This window comes from Phyllostomus discolor, chromosome 5, assembly GCF_004126475.2.
Source record: "Phyllostomus discolor isolate MPI-MPIP mPhyDis1 chromosome 5, mPhyDis1.pri.v3, whole genome shotgun sequence".
Taxonomy (NCBI): domain Eukaryota; kingdom Metazoa; phylum Chordata; class Mammalia; order Chiroptera; family Phyllostomidae; genus Phyllostomus; species Phyllostomus discolor.
The window spans coordinates 165,769,378-165,786,083 of NC_040907.2; the positions used below are offsets into that span (position 1 = coordinate 165,769,378).

A 16,706-nucleotide genomic window follows, 5' to 3' on the forward strand; every position below is an offset into this window, starting at 1 on the left:
CAGGACTCCCCTGCCTCAGAGGTGGCCACCTTCTGTTCGTCTGGTTGTAAAGTCGGGTTATTTCTCACTTCTGATCCTTTACGGGCCATACCTGACTTCTGATTTGTTTCCCCCTCCCTGTTTTCCTCCACCAGCTAGATGGATCTCCGGCGCGGTTGTTGCTTTTTAAAGCAGCGATAACGTGCGGACATCTGAAATCCCGACTGGATTTTCCTTGGCCCACCTGGCCGCTGCTCTTAAGGGATGTTAGAAGCGGGCTGTGGCTGGGACCACCTGATCCGCAAGCACTCCAAGCCTCGCACAGCTTTCCCCAGCGCGGGGTCGCAAGGGCGGCGGCCAGCTGCAGCAGGAAGCCGCGAGAGCCCGGAGCGCTGCTGCGCGCCCTGGTAGAGCGGAGGCCGGAGCCGGGCAGGGCGGCGTCTGGAGCTCAGAACCCGGGGTGAAAGGCCTCCGCTGCCTTCCCAGACGCCTCAGCGGAGCACACGCTGCACTCCTCAAATTCATTTTCAATTCATGGCCACAGTTTAGGGACCGTCGGAGGCTCGAAAGAGGCTCTCTTCAAAACCAAAACCACCAGCGCAACGCCGGAGAGGAGAGGAGGAGACGCCGGGTCCAGAACGGCGCCTTCTCTGTCCTCCGCGAATGGGCATTTGGAAAACCACTTTTCAGAGGGGACCCGATGTCCCTGACCACAGGGTTCACATCGCCCCACCTTTCTCTGGCGCCGAAATTGGACTCCAGGGTATTTGTTATAAAGACGTCGCGGGATGTCAAAGTGGTTTCGATTAGGACTTTATAACGTTGTGTTAAAACGATAGGGTACGTACTTGCAGGGAGATTAAAGGCGACCCAAATATTTTCACACACACACACACACACACACACACACACAAGAAATATATGAACATATAACCAGAACTATACACAGCATACAATACTTTAAATAAATAATATAATCACTTACTGTAGGAAGTAGACGTTAAGTACATGTTAAATAGTATATAATATGAAACCACAGTATACATATTGTGTGTTGAACAATATACAATACAAACGGCGACTGGAATAAAACGCTATACATATATGATGTGTTATAGATCACGTGTGCTGTAGGTCAGTATGGCTGAGCCTCCGCTCAGTACTGGGCGCCTGGGAGGAAGCAGGGAGGCACACAGCAGTCCCCCACCCCAGCCCTCTGCTGCAGCGGCCACTCCTGGCCCCTTGCTAGGTCCCCACAGGCCCACGTGTCTCTGGGCAGAGGTAAAGATTCCAAAAGACCAGCTCTGTATTGGCGTTAACAGATGATCTGTTATAGAGGTCACACTCCACTGGGGAGAGGGCACAAAATTCGTATATGGGACCGGAGGGCATCCTTCCCCTCTTGCATTACAAACCCCAAGCATTTGGCGTTTGGTCCCGGGAGCTTAAATCAAGCGTTCCGTCTCGGGCTCGTAAGACAACTAACTTCAAGTGCCATTTTCCAACACAGGCATTTAGAGGCAATTTGGAAATTGAAATGAGTCTTTATATGCAAGACCGGAACGTTGCGGTGGCCCTTTAAAGCCGCGGTTAGAAAGGCAATTAGGAAACCCGCGGATGGGCTGCAAGGCAGCGATTCAAAGCAAAGCAAAACGCGCAGTTAGAAATTTTTTATTAACCGCGCACACGCAAGTAAGGCAGCCTAATGATGATTGCCGCGTGCGTTTGCTCTTCTCTGGCTGGGGACGAGGAAAAAGACTTGGACAGGGGAGTTACCCTAACGAATTACATCGTTTCAAGGGGGGGAAAATAGCTCAGGGGCCAGCGCTGGCTTCACTGGCCAACTAAAACAGCGTGTATGGGAATTCGTTTTTCTCCGGAGTTACGTAGAAGCAGAGCCGCAAACCAACTGTCCGGAAGCGGGGGGTGCGTGTGAGCGGGCTCTTTTCGATGTGAATGCGCGGAGCTCCTCCGCAGAGCGGCTTCCGGACCCCGGACCTTCCTGCGACACCCCGTTCTCCGGCGGCCGGAGCCCGTGCGCCCGTGGCGGGCGGCTCCCGGCTGCCCGGGCCCGCAGTCCGCGGCCCGGAGGCGCGCGGCCGCGCGCGAGCAGCTTTCATTTGCAGTCTCTTTAACGCCCGGTTTCTGCTTCTCTTCCCTCCCAGCGCCCTGCAGCGGAGTGTCAGACAAGCCCTGTCGTCTGTGGGCTCTCACCTCAGAGTCAATATTATCTCAGATGGGCACAATAGACTGGAATGAAAAGCTAATATTGAACCAATGAGGTCCCTGCCCGCGCTGCCGCGATGCCACCCTTTGTGGCGCAGCCCCGGCGAGCCGCTGACGGCCGGCTAAGCTGGGGGGAGGCTGAGGTCGGGCCTCTACGGGCCCCGCCAGGGGTGGAGGAGACACGCCGGACCCCGCGCGAAGCCTCGGAGGCGCAGCCTGGCTTTGATCGCCTACAAGCTCCTGGAGGTCCCTTCGGGCCTCAGTCTCCGTCTCTCCTCCAGCCGCCAGAGGCTGGCCGCGAAGCCCAGGGCTCCGCGGGGCCGTAGGGGCAGCAGGGAGTGCGGCGTGTGCCCGAGACCAGACGCAGATAAGGGAGCGGGGCCTGGTGTGTCCAAACCTCTGGGCTGGGGGCCCGGAATGTGAGGTGGCAGGGGAGGGAGGCCAGCCGTGGACCCAGAACTGGAGGACTTTTTCCCGCTCGCCCTGGGAGGCAGCCTGGCCACCGTGGGATCCCCTGTAATTAAAGGCCTCCAGGGCCGCAGTCGGCTTGCGGCTTGTGAGGGGGTCTCCGCGGGAGGGGCGGCCTGTGGACCCCTTCAAAAGCTCCCAGCACCTGTCCATTCTTCTGTCTCCCTAGCTTGGGGAAGGCTGGACACAGCTAGGGACGCAGAGGTCGCCGGAGGAAGGGCTTTGGGGCTGCGGTGCTGGCTTGGAGGGGCGCTCAGGCCACACCCCTGCTTTTGCGTTCCCTGACGCAGGCACCCTTTTTGGGCACTCCCGGAGGTTTCAGGGCCGCCTTGAGTCACCGGCAAGAGAGACGCAAGGGTGTGGATTGCCCGGAGTCTGGGTTGCGGCCTTTCAGCGCAGGGTCACCCAGCGCTGCCCTGCCTGTTCTTCAGCTCTCTGGTCACCAAGAGGCCACCGGCGGCCCTCTAGTCCTCTCCCGGGGCTGCAGTCCGAAAAAGGCGACTGGAAAAGGAAAAAGGGACGAGGTCTGAGCCCGGAAAAATGGGCTCGGAGGACAGTGGTGGGCATGCGGGCTGGAAGCAAGCTGTAGTTACGCTGTAGGGACTCCTGCCTGAGCCTCCCCACGAGAGATGGGTTGGGTGCCCTGTCCACCTGCCAGGGCTCTTCGCCCTGTTTTCTCATTGGCTTGAATGCAGGAGAACCAAGCAATCGAAGTGGGGGGTGGGCAGAGGGAAAGAGGGGCAGGAGGGGCCAGAGGCGAGGCAGGGCTGTCCCAGGGTTCCTGGGGGAGGGACCACTGCATGCACCGCCAGGAAGTCTGAGTATTTGTGTAACCCGAGCCTCAGTTTTTCTCATCTGGAGAATGGGTACCATAACCCTTTCCCACACCAAATGATGAGGTTCCCTGCAACCATGGGTGTGAGCAAACATGCTTTTAAATGCTGAAACTCGACGCAGGTGAGCGGAATTGTTCTTCTAAGTCTTCCCCACACCCTCCCCAGGTTTCACGGAGAGCTTCTCATCCAAGATAAAAAGCCTCTAGTTTCCTTTCCTCGCAAGGCCACAACCCCCTTTGCAAGCCCTAGCCCGGGCCCCCAGAATCCAGAAAATGGGGAGGTACTGAAAGAAGTGACAGTTTCCTGGAAGAGGGGCTGTTGGAATGCCAGCATTGCAGAAGGCACTCCTGGCTTCCGAGGCAGGTTGCTGCTTACAACCCCAAGAAGCTCCCTGAGGGCCTGGATCCCAAGTCACGAAACCCGCGCCTGGTAGTGAGAGCAGTTTCCAACAAAAAGATGCAGGAAGAGGCAGCAGTGCCGGAGGAGAGCAGGAAGGTGCCCCCTGCCTCCATGCCGGTCCTGCAGCCGCTGGAGGCCGGTCCTGCCTCTGGGAGCGCCCAGCAGCAGTCTGTGCCTGTGTGGCCCGAGGGGACGGCAGCTTCTGGGACCTTGCAGGGGAATGGGACAGCCCCCACCAGGCGAGGCAGAGTGCAGGGGACAAGGAGTCTCCACCCTCGCCTGGGCGGTTGCCAGAGCAAGAGCACCCACGTTTCCCAATTCCTGTGCCCCTGCCTGTGCCCAGCCGGTTGGTCCCTCGTCCATCCTTGCTGGGCCTTGGACTTTTGTTCAAAATCAGGTGAGGGAGAAAGAGACAGAGACCTCCTTTGATGCTGTTTTCTTGCTTTCAACAGTGAAGGAGATCATGCATTAAGGCGGCGGCCCCCAACCTTTGGGGTAGCAAGAACCGGTTTCGGTTCTGAAAGAGAGATTTTCCATGGACTGGGGGTGGGGGGGGGATGGTTTCAGGATGATTCAAGTGCATTACACTCAAGCTCACCTCCTGCTGTGCAGCGCGGTTCCTCACTGGCCTGGAACCGGTACCGGCCCCCGGCCTGGAGGTTGGGGACCCCCTGCATTAAGGGATTGGCAAGTTTCAACGTGATGAAGAAAGTAAAGCTCCACATGGTATCCTGAGAGCGGCTCCACGCCTCAGTGAGGAGTTCCTGGCTCTGCATCGTTGGGTCTCAAAACGCACAGACCTGGGGGATTCAGACATCCAGAGACGGACAGGGCCTCTTGAGTGCAGCTGGGGCAGCAGAGGCAGGGACCAGGGTCCAGGCTGTCCTGCTAGGGCTCGGCCACCTAGGTGGACTCGGAACAACTGTGTGGTTGCTGTCACACTGGTTTCCCCAGCCTCAGCTCACAGGATAAGCCAGGCTGTACCGAAACCGATGGCGTTCGCGCTGCAGGACAAAGGGGTCGGTCACCCAGCCCCGGACTCGGCCTCCCAGTCGGGCGACCAAAGGCCACATCCGCAGTAACCACCAGGAGCCCGGCCTCACGGCCACGAGGGGGCGCGAAGCTGGGAGAGTCTCACTCCCAGACCCTCACTCTTCCGACTCTACCCCAGGTGGGGCTGGGGCAGGCCATTACGGGCCCATTTCCTGAGCCACAGTTGCGGCCGCATTGCGCGGTAGCTCAGCCATCAAGTTCCCAGGTGTAGCGATCATTACTGCTTCGTCCTTTTTAGAGCAGAACCTGTCCCCTCTTTTTTTTTTTTTTTTTTTTTGGCATCTTTCGGAAGGAAGCCCGACTCCTAGTGGAGCTGGAATTCGAGTGTGGATGGTGAACTCTGCAGCGAACAGCTGGAGCTGCTGGAGGGAGTAGGGATACACTTCCAAGTCGTCTTTCTCCTGTGTGACCAGGGAGCCTCCTTCGACTTCCTCTCCTGGCTCGAGGATGGAGGTCACGCCAAGAGTTTGGCAGTGGGGTACAGCCCCAGCACTCTCTTCAGAAGCTAAACTCAGTGGGCATCCCGCTTGCGCCGGGCCCTAGCCACTAGGCGCCGCTGCGCGCACGCGGATCCGAGTCCCTAGCCCCCACTCCCGCCTAGCAAGCCGCCTCTAGGGAGGAGGCCAGAGAGGGATTTGATATAAATGTTTTTTTTAAATTAAGGTATTAATTATTCTTTTCATTTTCTCTTCACCACCCTGCCCGTTCGGAGAGGCTGAGTGGCTGAATCACAGAAGGATGAAGGAGTTCTTAACTGGTTTGGGGGCATTTCCATCCACAGACACCTTGTGCAGGCCAGGCCCAGGGCCCGGGGGGAAGGAGTTCGCCCCTCACTGACGTCTGCGCCACCCGCAGCCTGGCCGGGCGCACGGCGAGGGCTCCCCGTACTGGCTCCGGCAGGGGGTTTCCGCCTCTGTGAGCGGGAAGTGGTAGAGCACTCTGGTTGAACTGGACCACACCAGACCATGGCCTAACAGTATTTAATATTCGATGAACAGTGACTATGCCAAGCGTTAGCTCACCTCCTCCTCTCGAAAACTGTTAAGCTACTGATATTTCCTTCTCACAGAGGAGAGAACGGTGGCTCAGGAAGGTGAAGGTCACAGAGGTAGGGAGTGACCCCAGGCAACACCTGGACACGCACTCACCCCAGTTATTGCCCAGGCCGAGCAGGGAGAAGGGCAGCTCTTTGCTCTTCCAAAGACAGGGGCCTGGGGGCAGGGAAACTCAGAGCCAGAAGTTTGGGGCGATCCCCAGAAACCTCTGCCCTTTGATGCCTCCCACTAACCAGCGATCCAGGCCTTTCTCACCCCAGCGCCTCCCTAGGGAAGTCCTGGCCTTTTAGGGAACGGGGAGAAGCTCATGGCAGGAGCCCGAGACCAGCAATGGCGTATGTTTCTACAACTTTATTGTTTGGTACTGAAGCCCAGCAACAAGCCCTGGAGATAGGGGGGCAACAGTAACACCAGCAATGTCAAGGGCAGGAGCTAACTTTATCGCAGCTTGTTAGTGCTCCATAGACACTGCCTGATCACTTTGCTGGGCTTCCTTCATCGGACAACCCCAAGGGCCGAGGTACCCTTCCTTATTCCCATTTCACAGAAGAGACCAAAGAGGCACAGACAGGTTAAGTCCAGTGCCCAAGGTTACCCTGGCCTGACTTAGTTTGGTGGGGGGGCAGGACAATAAGGTATAACTTAGAGTGCAATTCACCTCTGGCAGTGTACAGTTCCGTGAGCTTGGAAAAACGTGTCCAGACGTGTACTTACCATCAGGAAGTGGAGGGGCTCGATTACTTCCCCAAACAGGCCTGACTCCTGCCCTTCACTGCCTGGCAGGCAGCGCTGGCCGTGTATTTTTACAGATGACAAAATGGAGGTCGGGAGAGATGGCCTCGGTGCCCGAGATCACTCAGCCAGTAAGTATCAGATCCGAGATTAGAACCTTCATTACGTGCCTGCTAGTCCGGCTGCCTGCAGAGTGTAGATCCCCGAGTCTATACAGCCCCAGCGGCGGCTGGGAGAGAGGGCGCCCCTTGCCCTAAGACGGAGGCTCAGAAACGCCCTACTCCCACTGTGTGCGCTGCCTCAACAAACACCACCCCCCCCCCCCCTTGTAGAGTAGCCGAGGAACAAAGACGGGCAGGGTTCCGTAAGGCCAAAGCCACGAGTAAAGCGGACGCAGCCACCCAGTCCGGGGACTGGAGGCTAGAGGAGTCCAGACCAGCGTGTCCAGGACCCACACTCACTTCCACCCGCCAGTCTGGTTAATGAGTTACTCTCCTAGTTAATTCCTGCACATTTCCTCAGTTCCCCCTCCCCCTCCACCCCCGTCCACCCCCACCATAGAAGCCTGGCCTGCAAAAGAACCTTCCCAAACTCCTCAAGTCTGGGCCCATGCATTAGCATAGATTACCCAGCTTCCAGGGCTTCCTGGGGCCCCTGACTCCCTGGAAACCTGTTCTTCCTCAAGGTGGGTCCAGTGGTTGGACGGCCGAGGGAGGCAGAGGGACCGGCAAGTCCTGGTCCTGCCGGGAGAGCAGGCGATGGAGCCCACAGCTTCCACACCCTTGCCCACCTGCCCCATAACTAGAGTCCTTGGGGGCAAACCTGACCTTCGCAGGCAGGTTTCGTGAGGCAGGCGGTCACCCCGGCCGGTCAGCAGAGGATGTTGAGGGAGGGGACCTGGCTGTGAGCTGCCTGGGCCCTCTGCCCCTGGAAGGGGAAGCTGAGGGGTCTGGGCTCCAAACTGTCACTCATTCTTCTGGGACACTCCAGCCACATCCTGGCCAAAGAGGTTGAAGGGTTTAAGGGGGGTGCTGACAACACCTTAGGGCTCAGCCTGAAAGTTCTGAGAGAGGGGAGACCCCCTTAGGTGTCACACACTGGAGACACTGACTGGGTTCCCTTGGCCCTCAAGGTCATCTGCTCTTACAGCCTCAGCCAAAATCACTGACTTACACAAACTGGGCAGTAAGTGCTCACTGCCATGGCTGCAGCCAGGGTGTGGCACTCAGTGCCCCCGATTTTCAACGTAGAGTCTAAGGCCCACTCTGCAGGGCCTGTCAGCCTCACCAGTTAGGGTGAGCTTGACCCTCCAGCCCTCCTAGAGAGCCTTCCATGGAGAAGGGGGCTCCCTCCTTTTCACTCCAGGATCCTGGATTGACAGCCTGCCTAAACTGGGTGTTTCTCTCCAGCTCGGAGGGCTGACCCCTACCTCCACCCCAGGCTCACTGGCTGGCACAACTCAGGCACGTCTACCTTCCCAGGTGGCTTGGGATGCCCCCCAGCCTGGACCTAGTGGGGTTGCAGCCCCTACCACCTAAAGGAAGGAGGCATATCTGAACTGAAGACAATATTTTTGGAGGTTGGTGGTGCAGGCCCCAGGGAGGTGCGTCTTGGAACGCACCCCCCCCCCCACCCCAAGAGGCTGGATAGAACATGGGGCAGCCCTTGGGTTTGGGGAAAAGGGTGGGAGGGGGTGGAGAGAACCACAGAGCAAGGCCATGAAAACCCAGTAAGGATGAAACCCAGCCGCACGCAGCCCCTGTGCAGAGCTGGAGTTGGGTCCGCAGCCTGCGGCAGGGGCAGGTTTTTCTGTGTGAGGGCAGAGCTGAGGCCCACACCTGTCTGGGGTGTGTGAGTGTGTGTGTGTGTGTGTGTGTGTGAGTGTGTGGTGTGCATGAGCCTGCCCTGGGAAGGTTGGCGCGGGGAGGGCGGGCAGCACCCAAGACCCCTGTTGGCCCCTCACTCCAGTCTGGTGCCTAGACACCCCCAGAAAGCTAACTCTCCTCTTGCCTGAAGAGTTTTCTGAAAGGGCGTTTTGGGTCCCCCACCCGAACACAAACCGTGTCTGGAAGAAAGAGGTGGAACATCTGACATGAACAGAAGCACACAGCAGGTAAAACCAGAGAGGGCCAAGGGAGACCCCCGGGCAGGGGCGGAGGTAGCTGGGGACGCAGGGAACAGGTCGGAAGAACCCAGACCCTCCACTGATAACGCTAGTGGCGGCTCAGCCTCCACCGCTCGACTTGGCTCTTCTCCGCCCTCCCTCAGATCCGCGTTTTCCGGGTCTCACGGCAACCGAGCCCCCGAACAGGCATTTCTTCATCCTTAAGAGAAATGACATGGGCTTTCCAAGTAAAGATTTAAAGGACGCCAGATTTCTTTTTATCATTAATTGTAAACGCGCAAAATACCTGCTGGTACTTCACTTTAGAAGAATGTAATTGGCAAAAAAAGAAGGGAAAAAGAGGAAAAAAGAGACGGCTGATGAATAGATAATAGATCTTTAACCACCAATAAACAGAGAGCAGCGCCAGCAGCCTGGGGGATGTGATCATAATTATGCCGCGGCGTGAGCCAATGGGGACGAGGGAACTCGGCCCTAAAATCATCCCAAAACCGAAGGCGAGCTCGAAAATGCGGACACGGCCTGGAACCGGAGACGCGATCTGCAGTCCCTAGATGTGAGCCCTAGGTTTGCACAGCAACCCGCCCCTGGGACGACAGATGGCAAAACAATAATAATAGAAATAATAATAACAACCACAGCAATACTAATAACAACAGTGATGCCGACACTAACCCAACAATAACGACAACGGAACGATAACAGTAGCACCACACCAACTCTCCCCTGACCTTGGAACCTCGGTCCCCGATATTCCAGAAGGACCCGTTTTCGGGGAGGTGGGGAGCGCTCTCCCGCAGATAGCCTGTGGGGAGAGTCGGAAGCCCACTGTCCCCGCAGAGTCGGGGGGGGGGGGGGCTCCCGGCTTAACCTGCAACCGAACAAGCCGGGTCAAAGATCAGGAAAACCGAGACCCCGGGACCTCGAGGCTACTACGCGCGGTTGGAGGACCAGCAATCTCAGGTTCCCTCCTCACCTGGGAAGACGCCCGGACTTCTGCCAGGGGCGCGGATTGAAATGACCAAACGGTTTCGTTCGCCATCGCCCAGAACGCGCCCTTGCTCGCTTACCCTCGCGGTGCTCCCGGGGCGAGCCCAACTTCCCTGACGTGGGGCCGCGGGGCGCAGCGGCAGCAGCAGCAGCATCCGGAGCGCTGGGGGCGAGCAGTCTGCGTGCTTGGCTGTCCGTCCGTCCGTCCGTCCGTCCATCCGTACTACCAGCTCGGGCTCAGCAGGCTGGGGATCCAGGGGGGACGCAGCGGAGGCTGAGCCGGCCGGGGACTCTGCAGGGACCAGGGTGCCCCGGAGGGAGTGTTGCTGGTGGAGGAGGAGGCGGTGGCTGACAGGGGAGGAGGTGGGGAAAGAGGAGGAGGAAGAAGAGGAGGAGGAGGAGGAGGAGAAGAAGGAAGAGGAGAAGGAGGAGGAGGAGGAGGAGGAAGAGAAGAAGCCGAGGGAAGAGGAGGAGGCGAAAGAGGAGGAGGAGAAGCCGCAGCGGGCGCCGCGGGAGCGAGTGAGCGGGGAGCGCGGGGCGAGGGCGCGGCGAGGCGCGGCGGCCGGGCGGGCGCAGGAGGCATGGCTGAGGCGGCGGCGCCGACTCCGTTCCACTCTCGGCCGGGATCCAGGCCTCCGGGTTCCCAGGCGCTCGCCTCCCTCTGACGCACTTTAAAGAGTCTCCCCCCTTCCACCTCAGGGCGAGTAATAGCGACCAATCATCAAGCCATTTACCAGGCTTCGGAGGAAGCTGTTTATGTGATCCCCGCACTAATTAGGCTCATGAACTAACAAATCGTTTGCACAACTTGTGAAGAAGCGAACACTTCCATGGATTGTCCTTGGACTTAGGGCGCCCTGCCCGCCTTCTGCAGAGGAGAGAAAACTTTTTTTGCCTCCCCCAAGAAACTCCCCCCTCCTCCCTGTCTCTAACTCCGACCCCCCCCCCCCCACGCCATCTCGCCAAAAAAAAAAAATTACCCCAATCCACGCCTGCAAATTCTTCTGGAAGGATTTTTCCCCCTCTCTCCAGGTTGGGCGCTTTTGGTGCAAGATTCCCGGGATCCTCGGCTTGGCCTCTCCCTCCCCCACCCCCTCCTTTCCTTTTTCCTTTCCTTTCTTTCTTCCCTTCCTCCCCCCACCCCCACCCCAAACAAACAAGTCCCCAATTCTGGTCCGTCCTCGCCGCGGGCAGCGAGCGGCGGAGGCAGCGCGCCGCGGTCGCCGGGAGCCGGGAGCCCCAGGCGCCAGCTCCTCGGCGCAGCATGTTCCAGCCGGCGCCCAAGCGCTGTTTCACCATCGAGTCGCTGGTGGCCAAGGACAGTCCCCTGCCCGCCTCGCGCTCGGAGGACCCCATTCGTCCCGCGGCGCTCAGCTACGCTAACTCCAGCCCCATAAACCCGTTCCTCAACGGCTTCCACTCGGCGGCTGCCGCCGCCGCGGCCGGCAGGGGCGTCTACTCCAACCCGGACTTGGTGTTCGCCGAGGCGGTCTCACACCCGCCCAACCCCGCGGTGCCCGTGCACCCGGTGCCGCCACCGCACGCCCTGGCCGCCCACCCCCTGCCCTCCTCGCACTCGCCACACCCCCTCTTCGCCTCGCAGCAGCGGGACCCGTCCACCTTCTACCCCTGGCTCATCCATCGTTACCGATATCTGGGCCATCGCTTCCAAGGTACGTGCCACGTCGCGGGGCTGGCAGCACGCCGCCTCCCGCATGCCCTGGGCCTGCTCGGGGTGGGCGCTTGGCAAGCCTGGCCGGAGGTTCCTCCCGCTGGCAGGCCGCGCACTCTATTCGTGAACTGGGCGGCAAGGGGCCGGGCGTGCTGTTGGTCCCCAGCTTCCAAAGCTGCGGCCAGTTTGGGGGCTGGCCTGCGGCCGAAAGTTGTCCCCGAGCGCTCTCGGGTTGCCGACCAGGCAGCGTAGGCGTCCCGGAGCCCGCGGGCCCCCCCAGCCTCTGCCTCTTCTCCGCGGTGCGCTCGGCGCCTTGGCTCCGAGGGTCGAGGACCCGGTCCAGCCGCCAAGTTTACCTTCAGCTGCGTTCGACACTGTTCGCCGCCCGCTCCGCGCCCCTTTAGCCGAGACCCGCGACTGCTCCGGCTACGACGTTCTTTCCGCGGCGATAGCCTCGCGCGCCCGGGGCAGAATCGGGGGGTTTGTTTTTTTTCCCCGATTTTTGGAGGCTCGGGAGAGGCGGGAACCCACGCGGGCTGAGACCTCCGAGGCTCGGCACACTCGATTTGGGGAGCGCAGCGGCAGCGTCGGGAAGGCAGGTTCAGTCCGGTTTTGGTTTTTTATTTATTTTTCTTTCGAGAGAAATGAACCGAGTCGGGAGAAAGGCTGGAGAAGATTCTGTTTGGGTATTTTCCTTTCTTGCTAGTTTTTGGTTTGTTTGTTTTTTTTTTTTTTTCTCCGTGTGGGGGTGGGAGGAAAGTTAAAACTCCAGTAAAAGAGGCGAGTAATTAGTTGAGCGATCGGAGCCGGGAAACGACTTACCTCCCGCGGCAGCCGATCAATACTCAGCGGCTTGTCCATCCCTTAACCCTTTGCGTTCCTGCCGGAGCCTAGAATCGGGTAGATCCCAACCCGCCTCTAGTTTAAAAAACAAACAAAAACCAAAACAAGACAAAACCAACCGTTCCTCTGTATTCCCTGACCAGATCTGCCTCCATTCCCGCCTGAACTGTAGGTTAGTTTTTCTTTGTTTGGGCTTTGAGTGAAGCTGTTTCCCACCCTGATGCGTGTACCCCAAACTCTCAGGCTTTGCTCGCAAAGTTTGGGGCTCCCTTCCCTTATTCCCTGCGAGCCACGTTCTGGGTCCCCGCACCAGGCCCGGAATAGCCCGGGTCTTCCCAGGCCGCGGAGAGCCGGATCCGGCGCCCGCAGCTCGCTCGCCTATGGGTTTCGATCCCTTCGCTCGGGTCTCCCAGTTCTCTGGAGCCGGACAGCGGGGGAGCCGGGTCCTCGCGAGGCAGAGGCCGCAGAAGCGAGGCACACCCGCCAGCGAGATTTAGGTCCCAGCCGGGCTGCGAAGACACTCCCGTCCTCTGCCGTTTCCGGAGGGGAAAACCTTAAATACGTAATTTAAAAACAAGTCCTCGAGAAACCCTGGATATCGGTCCGCCGCCTTTCCACCCCGATCAAAGTGCCCCGAGAGGTTAAAAAGAGAAAGCCACTTCTTTGGGTCGTGGGCTCCCGTTCCCGGGCCTGCCCCTGCCTCGCCCTTCCCTGCCCCGCGCGCCCCGCATGGAGGTGGGGAGGCCTGCGCACTAGGGCGGCTGAGCAGCCCGTGGAGGTCAGGAGCCTGGGGACTGATTGGCCGCGCAGAGGCAGCTTCGGGTTCGGGGTCGCACGGCTAGAGCCCGGCGGCCCGGGCCGGGTATCCTCTTCGGGCGACTCCAGAGGGTCCCCAGCTCCACAGGCCGAGGCGCAGAGGCTAAGCAAAGGCCCTGAGCGCGACGCCCCGCCAGCCCGGCTCCTAAGAAGCGCGCGGCCCCAGCCAGGGCTGTCCCCTCTAACGGGACTTCTGCCGTGTCCCCGCAGGGAATGACACAAGCCCCGAGAGCTTCCTTTTGCACAACGCGCTGGCCCGAAAGCCGAAGCGGATCCGAACCGCCTTTTCCCCGTCCCAGCTTCTGAGGCTGGAACACGCCTTCGAGAAAAACCACTACGTGGTGGGCGCCGAGAGAAAGCAGCTGGCGCACAGCCTCAGCCTCACGGAAACTCAGGTGAGCCGGGCCCAGGCGCAGCGACCCCACCCCAAACTTCTGGACCCAAGCGGCGTGTCTGCAGGCGCGGAGCTCAGAAAGGGCCTTGGGCGGCGAAGAGCCGGGGAGCTGGTTCCACGCCCCCTCGCTCAGGATGTGTGTTTCCAGGTGCCAGGCTTCCGTGGTCTCCAGAAGGAGCTGCAGGAGGCTGTGCTCCCCAGGCTTTGGGTGGGGGGCGAGGGGGCGAGCGGACCGGCTGGGTCGCTCCTTCTGTCGGCTGGGCATGCCTTGCAGCTCCTGGCTAAGTCACTTTTGCACTTCTGGTGAAACTTTTGGTGAGAGTGTAGGGACCCGGCTGGAGTCCGGGAAGACGGGTGGAGCAGTAGAGGGTTGGCATGTCCGGTGTCTAAGCTGGAGAAGTCTGGGAATTAGTTAAAGGCAAGTTTTGTGCGACCACAGGCCCGTGCTCACACCACTCACTCCTTTGGAAGGGATCTGAGAGTCGGAAGGCGGAAGCTGTGAATTCTGGGTGCGTCCCTAAATCAGAGAAACAGAGTTGGAAGGCTACTAAGAAGGGCTGCTTCTGGGAACAGACCCTTCCTTCGCCTTGAGTTCCTGAGGCGGGCCTGGCTCCCGCCTGCCCCGGGGCCGGGAGGGGGTTTAGGGCTACAGTAGGTGCTACTGTATGCGGAGCGGCAGGGCGGGGTCAGAGTTCCCAGCAAACAGTAACGTTTTCGTGAAGATTAAGTTGTAACACTTTTTCTGGGAGGCGCAAAGAGGTCGAGGCTTTGTTTTAAAACGTCCCCCCCGACAAAACTGAGGAGGGCCCCGCGGGTTGGTGCGCGGCCGGCACAAGGCGCGGCCCCGGCTGATTTCTCCTGGAGAGTCGAGGCGGCGGTGGTCTTTGTCCGCCTCGCTGCCCACGCTGCCTGCAGTCTTTGTGTGCGTGTCAAGCCCCGAACGCAGGGGCGCGCGCCTTGGGCGAGCGCCGGGGAGAAATGAACCGTCCTCCCCCTCAATTAGCAAACTCAAAGCAAATTAAACTCAGCCTTGTTCCAGCTCTGCTTTTGCATGGGGCACTTGGGGCGATTGGGCGTGCGGGGAAAGCAAGCTGGGACCTGGGCTGGACTCTCAAAGGAGGGAGTGGAGGGGACCTCCGCGGCCTGTGGCGGTGCTATCAGGATTGGACAGGTCTGTGGGCATGCGAGGTGCAGCCACCACCGTTTATTTCCCTTACCTGCACCTCGCTGGTGGAAAGCTTGGACAGTGTCACTGTCTGGCCTGCTCAGTGACTGGGGACCCTCCACCCAGGTTCCCCAGAGGCCCGTGGGGATTGCAGCTGAGTGAGTCCCTGGCCTCATTGATCCCCATACCTCTAGCAGCCGCTCTGCAAGGGCCAGGCTGCCAGAGGAGCCCTGGTAGGAAGCGATGTGGCCAGGGTAGGAGCTTGGCCCTGTCCTGCCCTGCAACTGGTCAGGGGGGAGCAAGGAGTCGCTTCCTCTCCTCTTTCCCTTTTCTCAGTTCTTTTCTTTCCCTTTTTTTCCCCGGAGGTCTTTCAGAAGCTTTCACTTTTGAGCCTCTTTTGCTAACTGCAGCGGAATAGCTGGGTTGGTCCCTAGGCTTCCTGCGGCACCCCCTACCACCCACTGTTGCTCACCTGCAAGGATCCTGGGCAAGGAGAAGGAAGCTCAGGCAAATCCGGCCTGCCCAGGGCCCAGGCCTCGCAGAGGAGGCGCTATATTTAGGCAGCGCTGCGGAAACCGACAGAAAATAGAAAGCACATTGGGCCCTGCAGGAAGCTGCAGCAGCTGGAGCGAGGTCTTCGCTGCACTGGCTAAGTCGAGGAGTTAGGGACGTGTCTCTTTTTATTTTTCTTTGCTTACTACTTTCATAGGGGTGTTTCTCGTGCTTTGCAAGGCTTTTGTTCTCAGCAGACTGTTGGTGTCCCGTGCAGGGCCAGGTGAGAAGGGCCGTCCGTGCAGTCTGGGCCCTTGCGGGGAAGAGTGACTCAGGAGGGCCAGGGCAGGGAGCCAGGCTTCCCACCGGCCCTGCTCCCTGCAGGGAGGCCATGCAGAGGCTGGCCTGAGGACACGCGCTGGGGGACCGGACCTTCCGTTTCCGACGGAGTCGGAGCCGGGCAAAGGCAGAAGAGACAGGAGGGCGCTGTGGAGGAACTAACGCGCCCCTTCTGCCTTTGGCCCGCAGGTAAAAGTATGGTTTCAGAACCGAAGGACCAAGTTCAAAAGACAGAAGCTGGAGGAAGAAGGTTCAGATTCCCAGCAAAAGAAAAAAGGGACGCATCATATTAACCGGTGGAGAATCGCCACCAAGCAGGCGAGTCCCGAGGAAATAGATGTAACCTCAGACGATTAAAAACACAAACCGAACCCCACAGAAACGGACTACACGGAGCAAAATAGACAGGGAGAGGAGGGGAAGAAGGGAAAAAAAACCCCCCTGCAAAACAAAAACAAACCGCATACACGCATTCACCGAGAATGGGAGAGGGAATCAGAGAGACAGCGGCGGAGCGACGCAGACTTTGGGCAGCAGCGAGTGCGCAGGGTCTGGATCGATTGGAGGGCGCGCCAAGAAGGCGGAGGACAGAGGCTCCTTGACCGACATGCAACCCTTGTCTACAGAGGCGGTTGAGTGAGACAGAGACAGAGAGAGACAGGGAGACAGAGACAGAGAGACAGAGAGAGACAGAGAGAGATCCAAATGTGGCAAAGCGGAAGGCGCTCTGACAAGGGGAGCTGTCAGTCAAACGCCAAGCCGGCGAGACAAGATGATTGGCAGGTATTCCGTTTATCGCAGTCCGATTTTTTTTTAAAACGATGATAATAATGATGATAAAAGAAAAAACCCAACCAGACACAGGACTTTATATTTTGCACTTCGCAGTGTTGTTCCCCAATCTTTTTTTAAAAAAAAATAATTAGTATAATAACGATCGAAATTTCATATCCAGCCCCATCCCACACCTGTTCAAAAACTTGAATTGCATGTAGCAGTTGTTGGGCGAATGGTGTCTAAAGACAGAAAATGAATTGTAATTCTTTTCCTTTTGAAGACAGGTTCTGTGTGCTTTTTCATTTGCATTTTTTTTTTCGAGAAATGTGCAGTCTGTAAACACTT

The 16,706-nt window shown here is 58.7% G+C and overlaps 1 protein-coding gene and 1 long non-coding RNA gene across 3 annotated transcripts in view; one reads left to right on the top strand and one right to left on the bottom strand.

Moving 5' to 3' along the window:
• Positions 1 to 10,252, bottom strand: part of LOC118500915 — a 31,046-nt gene extending 20,794 nt beyond the window's left edge. The window contains exon 1 of the long non-coding RNA XR_004903500.1: positions 9,944 to 10,252. This is a non-coding gene — a long non-coding RNA (uncharacterized LOC118500915). The remainder of the gene's footprint in view (positions 1 to 9,943) is intronic.
• Positions 10,253 to 10,367: 115 nt separating this feature from the next.
• EMX2 (empty spiracles homeobox 2) lies at positions 10,368 to 16,490 on the top strand. 2 transcript variants are annotated; one of them, XM_028514192.2, is made up of 3 exons: positions 10,728 to 11,536; positions 13,405 to 13,589; positions 15,774 to 16,490. In XM_028514192.2, the coding sequence occupies exons 1-3, from the start codon at positions 11,128 to 11,130 to the stop codon at positions 15,939 to 15,941; spliced, it is 762 nt and encodes a 253-aa protein (XP_028369993.1). In that variant the 5' UTR covers positions 10,728 to 11,127; the 3' UTR covers positions 15,942 to 16,490. The 2 variants fall into 2 exon arrangements, with proteins under 2 accessions (XP_028369994.1, XP_028369993.1); XM_028514193.2 differs by lacking the exon at positions 13,405 to 13,589 and having other exon boundaries at positions 10,368 to 11,536; positions 15,774 to 15,877.
• The last annotated feature ends 216 nt before the right edge of the window (positions 16,491 to 16,706 follow it).

Bases quoted from the DNA above. Each gene is read 5' to 3' on its own strand.
- EMX2 (XM_028514192.2), top strand. From the start codon at position 11,128: ATGTTCCAGCCGGCGCCCAAGCGCTGTTTCACCATCGAGTCGCTGGTG. The intron at 11,537-13,404 runs GTACGTGCCACG...GTGTCCCCGCAG, and splicing joins TCTGGGCCATCGCTTCCAAG to GGAATGACACAAGCCCCGAG. The intron at 13,590-15,773 runs GTGAGCCGGGCC...TTTGGCCCGCAG, and splicing joins TCAGCCTCACGGAAACTCAG to GTAAAAGTATGGTTTCAGAA.